The sequence below is a fragment of the Alligator sinensis genome, unplaced genomic scaffold (assembly GCF_000455745.1).
Source record: "Alligator sinensis unplaced genomic scaffold, ASM45574v1 scaffold144_2, whole genome shotgun sequence".
Lineage (NCBI taxonomy): Eukaryota > Metazoa > Chordata > Crocodylia > Alligatoridae > Alligator > Alligator sinensis.
In genome coordinates, this window is record NW_005841872.1 from 1,595,947 (window position 1) to 1,606,562 (window position 10,616).

General features: G+C 43.2%; 1 protein-coding gene across 1 annotated transcript in view; it reads left to right on the forward strand.

The window, feature by feature from the left end:
• The first annotated feature begins 2,170 nt into the window (after positions 1-2,170).
• CYFIP1 (cytoplasmic FMR1 interacting protein 1) overlaps positions 2,171-10,616 on the forward strand; it is a 96,464-nt gene continuing 88,018 nt past the window's right edge. Inside the window, 7 exon segments of the mRNA XM_025195564.1 lie at positions 2,171-2,292; positions 2,419-2,508; positions 4,607-4,684; positions 5,783-5,884; positions 6,288-6,469; positions 8,936-9,032; positions 9,151-9,279. Of these exon segments, the coding sequence (XP_025051349.1) occupies positions 2,176-2,292; positions 2,419-2,508; positions 4,607-4,684; positions 5,783-5,884; positions 6,288-6,469; positions 8,936-9,032; positions 9,151-9,279 (795 nt within the window). The 5' untranslated portion in view covers positions 2,171-2,175.

Sequence of the window (10,616 nt, forward strand, 5' to 3'; positions counted from 1 at the left end):
AGCCGCGTGCTGGCTGGCCTGGGCCTGTCCATCCACGAGGGTGGGAGCAAGGCACATGGGCTGGGTTAGGTACAGTTAGATGGTGGGTGCCCGTAGGTGGAATGACATTGCCTAGTGGACAGGGTCTGGCCCGCAGGCTGTATTTTACCCTGCCCTGAGTTAGACTTTATTCAGTTGCAGTTACCAGTGTACCTTTCAATGAGCAGGGGGCAGCCTCAAGTCCCGGGTCCAGGAACTAGGTTTACCTCTGCTCACTGAGTGGGGAGCAGCTCCAGGTCCCGGAGCTGCCATGTGCCCCATCTTGATGATCAGCAGGACACACGCCATACGTTCTATTTAAATTGTAATACAAACCAGCCACAAAGATGATCCATTAAATGTGAAATATCTTTGCAGCTGGTTCGCTATTTTATTGTATTGCGCACTGTCTGAACTTGTGGCATGCTGCAGTTAACATGTTGAATGCACCATAAATGTAACACCAGCCAGGGCCCTAGTTTATGTCCAGTTAAGTTGTTTGCCCCAGTAGGGGCTGATCTTTTTGGCTGGCAATGCCACACATGAGCTCCACACCCTCCCAGATCCCCTTACTATGCTTGATCTGCTGCTCTGCTTTCTCTCTTCTGCTCCGCTCCCTGCCTGATCTGTTCTGTTTCCTGCTTTCTGCCCTATATTCCCTGCCTGATCATCTGCTCTGTCTTCTGCCTCCTGCCCCATCTGCTGCTGTGCTGCCTGTCCCCTTCCTGACTGGTCACATGCCACACAAAGGGGCTACCTATGACACTCCTGCCACAGGTTGGCTACTTCTGGTCTAGGAGGTCACCAGCACCTTTATGTTGTTAATTTTGTTCAGAACCAATTCTTGTGCTTAAAGTACTGTTGCCTTGGCCCAAACTTGTTGAGCTGGTGGTAGCAGCTGTGGGATGTTATGGAAAAAGCTTTAGAGGCATCATTTTAAAATTTACACTTCTGTCTGAAAACTATACTTGGTTGTGTTACAAGACTCTTCCAAGATTACTGTAATTGAAAGAGACTATAAGTAAGCTGTATTCTTAGCTTGCTTGGTTTGACATTGTGCAGGCCGGGAGTGACCCGAGCCCTTTTCGCGCTGCACGCGGGCTGTGGCCAGCAGCCCAGGCACGCCGGGGCGGAGAGGGAAGGCCTTCGAGCTGGAATTAGGCACGGACGCGTAGCGGTAGTTTAAAAGATTGTTTACTTACACCGAGATGGCAGTGGTGTAGGCTGGAAAGCTTGATTAAGTTGCAGTTACAGACTGACAACACAGACGGTCTCGTGGAGGTTGCTAGGCTCCACGGTACAGAGCTCCGGATGCTCTGGGTGAACGAGCCACCAAAATAGGAATCGTAAATACGTCTTATAAAAGTTGCGTTCGAAGACGGGAAGAGGTGGGCGGTGGATCAGGCCGCCACGCTCCTCTGGATCTCACACAGGGTTTCTATTACCCTGCCGTGTACCCAGAGTCCCCACGAGATGGATGTGGAGTCCTCTTCGGCTTGGGTGGAAACTGCTCAAGCCTCTTATACGGCTAACAGGCCAATCGTTAGCCGCCACGTGTGAATAATTTAGCACTAGCCAATCACGGGGAACGAATCTGCATACCGGTGGCGGGAACTCTTTTGCACCGTGCATTCCTCTTGCAACATGAGCAATGCACTCTGCAAAAGAAGCTGCAGAAAAGGTGGGAAACTCGTCCCTGCACCGGGGTTTCCTCTGCTACAGGAAACTCTCCCGTGCAATGCTCTGCAACTTGACGGGGATAATTCTGGTGCCGAAGCACACGCACACAATCATGCCTTTTGGGTCATGACAGACATAACTTTTCTTTTTTATCCTGTTCTGTTTTTACATCCTTGTGTGAGCAGTCAGGCTGCCTCATTGTTTTATGGGTCTCTCTCTCAGCAATGCGGGGACGGGAGATATTTCTAAAACCGCAAAATTTGGCAGGAAAACAGGATGTGCAGAACCTGAAATTTATTTTTTACTCTTATTACTTTTAGCTTTCAGTTTGTTAGTTTCCTTTTGAGGATGATTTTCACCTAAATGTCTTTGTAACAGTGAAGTTGTGTATTTCCCAAATCAGAAATAAATAATCTTTGTTACTGTCATCACCCATTTTTTTTTTAATAATTTTTTTTTTTTACCCCTACAGGCAAAATGGCTGCTCAAGTTACTTTGGAGGATGCTTTGTCCAATGTGGATCTCTTGGAAGAATTACCATTACCAGATCAGCAACCATGCATAGAACCCCCTCCATCATCTCTGCTTTACCAGGTACAAGAATATCCATTCTGATATTTGCCTTTTGGCAATATTGCCATTCTCCATTGCCTTTCTATAAGTACTGGCATTTGGATTTTTTCTATCTTGATGTGTGTCTTTTTTCCCCTCTTCATACAGCCAAACTTCAACACTAATTTTGAAGATAGAAATGCATTTGTTACAGGCATTGCAAGATACATTGAGCAAGCTTGTGTCCATTCTAGCATGGTAAGTACGTTTTTCACCAGTTTTCTTATGGTATGATAGATATAAATTCAGGAAAAAAACTGGGTTAGCAAACGCTGCCCCCCCATGTCGAAGAGGCACCAGCTTCAGGAATGATCTCTCGCAAGAAACATTTGGTTAGCTCACTGTTTTTCTTACCCATCACAAATAGTCTCTTTACTGGGTTAGTTAATATTGCTTGGAAGTCTCTGTCCTTAGCTTTTGTTAAACAATTCTTCAGCTTTCTGACATCACTTTGTATTATCAACATCCATGTTATTATGACTAATGGGGGAAAGTTTACCTGGTGTGCCAGAAAGTTCCCATTCCACTCTATTTTGGTTTGGGAAAGATGCATATCAGCTCCTTCATTTTTCAACATCTGTATTAGTGACTTGCTGGACACAGGTTTTTTAAGTTCTCCTATACTGATGACATCACTCCTGCAGTACAGAGCAAAGAACTCAGCACCATCTTCACAGACTCTAAGGTAATAGTGGAATAAGCTTGGTATTGGAAGATCCTCCTCACTCTTGCACCTACACAACAAAGTCACTGAGAAACCACTTAGTTTTACCTGTTGTAATCAGCTGCTTTTAAACAATCGTTATCTGAAGTATCTGGATAAAAGTTTTGACTTTAGAAGCTCATCTAGAAAGGGGTTGTGTTTAAAAAAAAAAAAAAAAAAAAAAAAAAAGAGCAAGCACTAGTCTAATCTGAGAACTTTGTAGACCTGGCATGGTGTCTTGATTATATACGTGCTTTGAAAAGGGGCTCTAGCACTGGCACAGGTCCACTGCTAAATATTGTGCTTTGTCTCAGCAGGCGGTACCTGTGCCAGATCTCTGGATGAGCAACTTAATGCCATGATAATGATTCTAACTGGAACATTAAAGTCAAGACCCATGTAATGTTTGTGCATGAGAGCACGCCCATCCTCCTCCTCCCCACAAATATTTGTAGATACACATACGCCCAAACTTGTAAATACAATCAAACCGTGGCCAACCTGAACTTTAGCAATTTATAAAGATCTCCCAGAATTTTCTGAAGACACTTCTGAAATTTCACAAGCCACTTTGGGATTGAGAGAGTTTTTCATTTGTTTATCCTGAGACGCACTGCATGCACTGTGAAGAATTCTGGGATGAAATTCATATCCCATTCAGTCACTGGTTACTGGCTGTGCAGAAGTACTTCCTGGATTCAACCCGCTCTGGAAAAAGTGCTCCTCAGTGGACCATTTCAGAACGTGGCAAATATGGACCTCTTTCTCACCTCCTGGAAGATGTGAGAATGCCCAGTGTGACTGTTGATATCGCTTACAAACAGTGGGCCGCTCTGTAAATCAGTGAGAACTTGGATAGTTTGTAGGTGGTCATGTGGGCTTACAGCAACACACTTCTGAACCTGTCTTCGTACTCACGAATCTGGACTTGGTTATTTGATTGTTACCAATCGCTTTTCCTTTCATGTGAAAGCAGGATTGCTTTCCTATCCCTGAAAATTTTACTACGCCACGTTTTAACGCTTTTCCATTTTTCTGTGTATAAATGTAAAGATCCTTATTGTTTCCCAGTTCTGTTTTGGTGATTTTAGTGTCTTGAATGCAGTTAAAACATGATTTGCTTAGATTTCATGTTTGTCTTTGTCATGAGCCAAGTTTGCTGACCATATTATAGTAACATACTCATTGCATTAAAATGGTGAAAGTATTTCCATCCATTAGAAATAGTGAAGATGATTCTGTGCATCTCAATTCACATGTAGTAGAGTACTGTTGAGAGAGATGATTAAGAATAGAAGGATTTTTAGAGGTTGGTTTGAACAGCTGAAGTAATTTTTTTTGGGTAAATTATGAATCGTGTTGAGTTGGGCTTTTAAATAGAAACCTGCTTGCACTATTTGCTTTAGTAAGGCAATTTTAACGTGCTGCTAAGGTGACGTACCATTTAAAATACATCGTGTGTGGCTTTGTACACATGTATTCTAGTAAGAAAAATAGGTTGGTTTTGTGCAGGATATGGGGGAAGATTTAATGAAGAATTAATCTCTTCTGTGCTGTGGCTCCTCACATGTTGAATATTTTTCTTTACTGTAGAATGAAATGCTGGAAGAGGGCCAAGAGTATGCTGTCATGCTGTATACATGGAGAAGTTGCTCAAGAGCCATTCCTCAGGTAAAAAACCAAAATTCAAGTGTCACCCTGCCTAACTTGGACCTCCCTCTCTCCCCTGTGACTGTATGGGTCAGCAGCTTTAGCAAAGAATTTGAAGGAGTCCTTACTCCTGAGCCCACAAAGCTGACAGTACTATGACACCACCTCTTCTGTGGTTTGGTGAGGGAACCTGGGAAGCATTTCTTTTTACTGTGCATTATTCTCTCTGCCAACTTCGGGAATAGCACAAAAGCTACATGCTCTGGAAGGATAATAGTTTATTTGAGTTCAAAGCCTTCTATTTCATTTAATAGCAAATAAAAAAAGATAATGCAAAGCAGCATCTATAGCTTGAATTCAAACTGTACGTGACTAGTAACTTGATAATGTTAAGGAGAGATTTAAAAAGTTCTGATCAAAAAACATAAAATAGGGAAGGTGTAGTTGGTGATTTTTTTCCTAGGTATTTGAGGCTCCCTGTATTATAGATATGCGTTTATATTTAATTAAAAAAAAATACCCATAGATACCACCAGTCCATAGTTACGAATTGAGTGGCTTTTAAAATGTGAACTTTTAAGAGTTGAGAGGAACTGGAAAAGCAACAAAATAGTGATTCCTTTTAATAGTTTTTGATTTACAAAATTTCTAACAAAAAATATCATATGCTGACACAAATGTAATACATGTGAAACCATCAGATTATCATGTAGATTATAGGGGTTCAGTTTTCAGTTTTGCCTCTCTTTCTCCTGTGACTGGGAAGTTGCTGAATCTCTGTGCTTTGATTCCCCAGCTTGTAAAATGCGGAAAATACTATTTCACAGAGATGGTTGGGGGTTAAATTAGTTACTGTAGGTGTGGCGCCCAGGGCCTAAAATGATGGAGGCCAAGTAAGAATCCAGCTGGATTTCTTCTAGGCACCTTTATATTTGGAAAATAGTATTCCCTGAAAAACAGGACTGAGATACTAAAAACAACAATTTGGACCTAAATATGGATGAATAACATTACCATACATACATTTTCTTAGTTAGACGTGTCATTCTGGATCTGAGTTTTTGCTGGAGTTTCAGCTTGGACGGACTGTTCAGTAACCATTTATTTGATTGTCTTTAGGTCAAATGCAATGAACAGCCTAACAGAGTAGAAATATATGAGAAAACCGTGGACGTTCTGGAGCCAGAGGTCACAAAACTGATGAATTTTATGTACTTTCAGGTAAAAGAAAGTTGAAACCATGATTATTAATAGAAGAAAATATTTGAACTTGTTGTGTGCTCTATTTTATGTGGCTTGGCTCAGATTGTATTACTGTAAGTCAATGATAGAAATAAGTATGTGACTTACAAAGAGGGGTGAGTTGTCCCTATGTTTCACTTAAAAACTTTCAGCTAAATTGACAGAGACTTATTTGAGCATTGCCACTTTTAGGCACCTGCCTCTGGGATGCACTGTATACCACGAGTTAGGTGCCCACACTCTCCATACAAGGCATTTTAAAGAGTCTTATATGGAAGGAGGAGAAGGAAAAGACAAGAACATTTAGATAACACAATGAAATTTCCTACTGAAGCTGTTTCTTCACTGAAAGTTGGAATTTTCCCTTCATTCCTTCTGCTAGAGAAATGCAATTGAACGGTTCTGTGGAGAGGTGAGACGTTTATGTCATGCAGAGAGGAGGAAAGACTTTGTGTCCGAAGCATATCTCATCACACTGGGCAAATTCATCAACATGTTTGCAGTACTGGATGAGCTGAAAAATATGAAATGCAGCGTGAAGAACGACCACTCTGCCTACAAGCGGTGAGATGCAATGACAGCAAACTCTTACTTTAACACTGAACCCACACTAGATGGCAGTAGTGGCTCTTTTTATGTAAAGAACTGGTATTATTTGGAAGCATTTTTAAAAGTATAGGTAAGATAACACTGAAACAAAAGGGTGACCTGCCTGAAGGTACATCTTTGTGACCAAAAAAATTTTTTTTTATGCTTGTTCTACCAAAACAGCTTTGTTCTCCAGGCATGCAAACTGCCAGTCTGTCTCTTTTATGCATTCATTTTTTGATAAATTTTTTCTTTTTAGTATGAAAGACTTTTTTGTCCTCTGCCCAAGTATGATACTCCTGTTTTTTAACATGCAACCTTGATCTCTTTGTTAGTCACCATTAATTCAGTAGCCTGTAAGGCTGTCTGGCTTTGCTGTCCTCAGCTACTGTAGACAGAGCAGGAGGCGAGAAGGCTAGAACATTGGTGATGAACCCAAAACAGACTCAAACTACAGTGTATTACATTTGCAAGTTGTGTGTTATGGCAAATGTAGGAGGCAGAGAGTGTTTCCCTTAAACACACAGCACTTGCAACAACTGTGAAGTACAGTGGCAGGTGGTTCATAATGATCACGATTAAGGTAATAAATGGCTTGTTTGATTCATGCTGCTTCTGCTCAGCTGAATTTCTGTTGTCCTATGAGGAATTCTCCTTTTAGTTGTCCTTTGGTTTCAGAATAATTTGTTTCTCCAGAGCAGTGTTCCAAGGGAACAGAACGTGTCCTTGAGATTTGATCATCAGCTGGTGTAACCTGGCATAGTATCACTGCACTCCAGGTGTCCATCTGGAACAGCTCTTTACTGGAGTGCTAGCTCTGGGAGGGGTGTTTTGGACTGTAAGCAGAGAGTTGAAAACAACAATCATGGCTAGTAAAGACCCATGGTTGCACTGTTCATGGATTTAGTTACCATCATCCTTCGTAAGGGGAGGGTGTTGTGCATTGGTAAGGGGCCTTATCAGTTCATCCTTATGTAACCAATTTTTGATAGTTTCAAAAACAGTGCAGTTTTTGCACAATATCAACCTGTGTTGAATCTCCTGTTTTTTGAAAAGTTGCAGCAAAATAAGTGTGGCAGTATCTAGTACTCATGAGTGATCTTAAAGCAGTGAATATGTAGAGCAGGGGTCAGCAACCGCTGGCATGTGTGCTGAGCATGGCACATGAAGCCATTTTGCTCGGCACACCACCACCAGCCTGGGCTCTAGGCAGCTGCTGCTGGCCACGAAGCCTGGGCTGCTCCCAGCAGGCGGCTGGGTGGCTGCAAGCCCTGTTGCAGGCAGACCAGGCTCCATGGTTGGCAGCAGCTACACAGAGCCTGGGCTGGTTGCAGCTAGGAGGCTACAAACATCTGCTCTGGGCTCCAGCATTAGCTCCATACTGGTGGGTGCACGTGTGCCTTGGAGCTGATGGGGAGGGAGGCGGGGGCAGGGGACCTGAGGCAGCGCAGCCCCGGCTTTTCCCCCGCTGCTGGCACAGAGCTGGTGACTGGGCTCTGGAGCCTGGCGCAGCTGTTTGTAGCCAGCCTGGGCTCTGGGAAGCTGCAGCAGGCAGCAAGTAGGCTGCAAACAGCTGCGCTGGGCTTCACAGCCCTGGCATCAGTTCCATGCCGGCAGCAACTGCACGTAGACCTCAGAGTGGATAGTGGAAAGGCTGTGCTGCCTTTATCCCCACCATCCACTCCAAGGCGCACGTACATCCGATGGTATGGAGCTGAAGCCGGAGCCCAGAGTAGATATTTGCAGCCTTCTGGCTGCAACCGGCCTACGCTCTGAGTAGCTGTTGCCAACCACGGAGCCCAGTCTGCTTGCAGCAGGGCTTGCAGCCACCCAGCTACCTGCTGGGAGCAGCCTGGGCTTCCTGGCTGGCAGCAGCTGAGCCCGTCTGACTCCCACCTGTTCCGAGCCCAGCATCTGGTTCTGTGTGCTTGTCTGACTGTCTGGTTCTCTGTGTTTGTGTGCGCACACATGTCTGGTTGCGGATGTTTGTGTGCATGTGTCTGTTCTGGGTGTGCACGTGGTTCTCTGTGTCTGTGCACGTGGTTCTCTATGTGCGTGTGCATGTAGTGTGTCTGGTGTTCTCTCTCTCTCTCTCTCTCATTTGTCTTTTTTTTTCTCTTGCTTTCATTGCAACATGCTTGGCCAAAATGGAATACAGCACAACAAAGGCAACATTTCTGATTATTAAATATACTAATATGCAGTGTATCCTGCCATGTACACCCCCCTGGCCCCGCCGGCGCCCCGTTTTGTTTTTCTGGCATGCTGGCACTCTGGCATCTTCCAAGGTAGACATTGTAGTTTTTTCAGCACTCCGGCCAAAAAAAATTGCCTATCCCTGGTGTAAAGAGAGAGACTAACATATGCAGTTTCTGTCAGGAATGGATGGAATTGTATGTGATTTAAAAAAAAAAAAATTAAATATTTCTTTTAATTGACCAGTGCTGCGCAGTTTCTGCGTAAAATGGCTGATCCTCAGTCCATCCAGGAATCCCAGAACCTTTCCATGTTCCTTGCTAATCACAACAAGATAACACAAGTGAGTTTTAACAGTCTTTTAAAAATATATATTTGTTACTTTATATGTTTTCAGTGTTGGATTGTTAATCTTGCTAAGGAATAACGAGTAGGATAAATATTCTTATTTTTCCTTCTAGTCTTTACAGCAACAGCTTGAAGTGATTGCTGGGTATGAAGAGCTGCTTGCAGATATTGTGAATTTGTGTGTGGACTACTATGAAAATAAAATGTATCTAACACCCAATGAGAAACACATGCTTCTAAAAGTAAGTGCTCTTAAAATATATTGTAAGGTTTAACAGTAATGTGGGGGCAATAGCACAGATGCTGGTGAATTCACTTCATGCAATCCTTTCTTTTTTTATATTTTTATTATTTTCCCAGAACCAGGTAACTTAAAATGATTAATCTGGTAATGTGTGTGTGTAATAGTTCTATCTCCTTTGTCGTCTTTTCTCTCATGTACAACATGCTGGTAGTCTTTTTAGAAAGTATCTAATTAGTTGTATTTCGCACAGTTTGAAGATTATCTAATTGAACTGCAGCCTTGGTAAGAAAATATTTATGTGAAATGTAACAAAGCCCCAGTGGAACGAATACATTTTATTTTTAGATGGGTGGCGTGCTTGCATAAGAGCCTTGTGGAGGAGGATCTGTATATTGAAATTTCCCAGGGTTAGATAGCTTAAAAATAATGAATAATTGGTAGATTTAGTAATTTTGGAATATGCATGTATTGTATAATGCTGGATAGAGGAAAATGTGAAATGTGCTTATTTAAGTATAGCCATTTCAGCTTCACGCCTCTTAATAGGTGACAGTGTAAAGGTTAAAGGTGTGAAATAGATCTTAAAATGCCTTCAGTTACGGCAAGTTCTTTTGAAGGATTCTGGGTGTTGAATTCTTATGGAGTTATACATTTCATAGATTTCATAGACATTAGGGCTGGAAGGGACCTCCGAAGATCATCGAGTCCAGCCCCCTGCCCAAAGGGCAGGAAGTCAGCTGGGGTCACAGGATCCCAGCAAGATAAGCATCCAGTTTGCTCTTGAAGGTGTTCAATGTAGGCGCTTGAACTACCTCCGGTGGCAGGCTGTTCCAGACCTTGGGGGCTTTGACAGTAAAGAAATTCTTCCTTATGTCCAGCCTGAAACAGTCTTGTAGTAGTTTATGACCATTCGACCTAGTCGTCATCCCTTGGGGTGCTCTGGTGAACAAATGTTCCCCCAGATACTGGTGGTCACCCCTGATAAACTTATAGGTGGCCGTCAGATCACCCCTGAGCCTGCGCTTTTCCAGGCTAAAGAGCCCCAGGGCTCTCAGCCTGTCATCGTAGGGTCTGCTTCCCTGACCTCTGATCATGCGCGTGGCTCTTCTCTGGACTCTCTCAAGCTTCTCCACATCCTTTTTGAATTGTGGAGCCCAAAACTGGACGCAGTACTCCAGCTGCAGCCTCACCAAGGCCTAGTACAGGGGGAGAATGATGTCCCGGGATTTGCTTGAGAAGCATCTATGGATGCAAGCCAGCGTTTTGGTCGCTTTCATAGATTCATAGGTGTTAGGGTCGGAAGGGACCTCAATAGATCATTGAGTCCGACCCCCT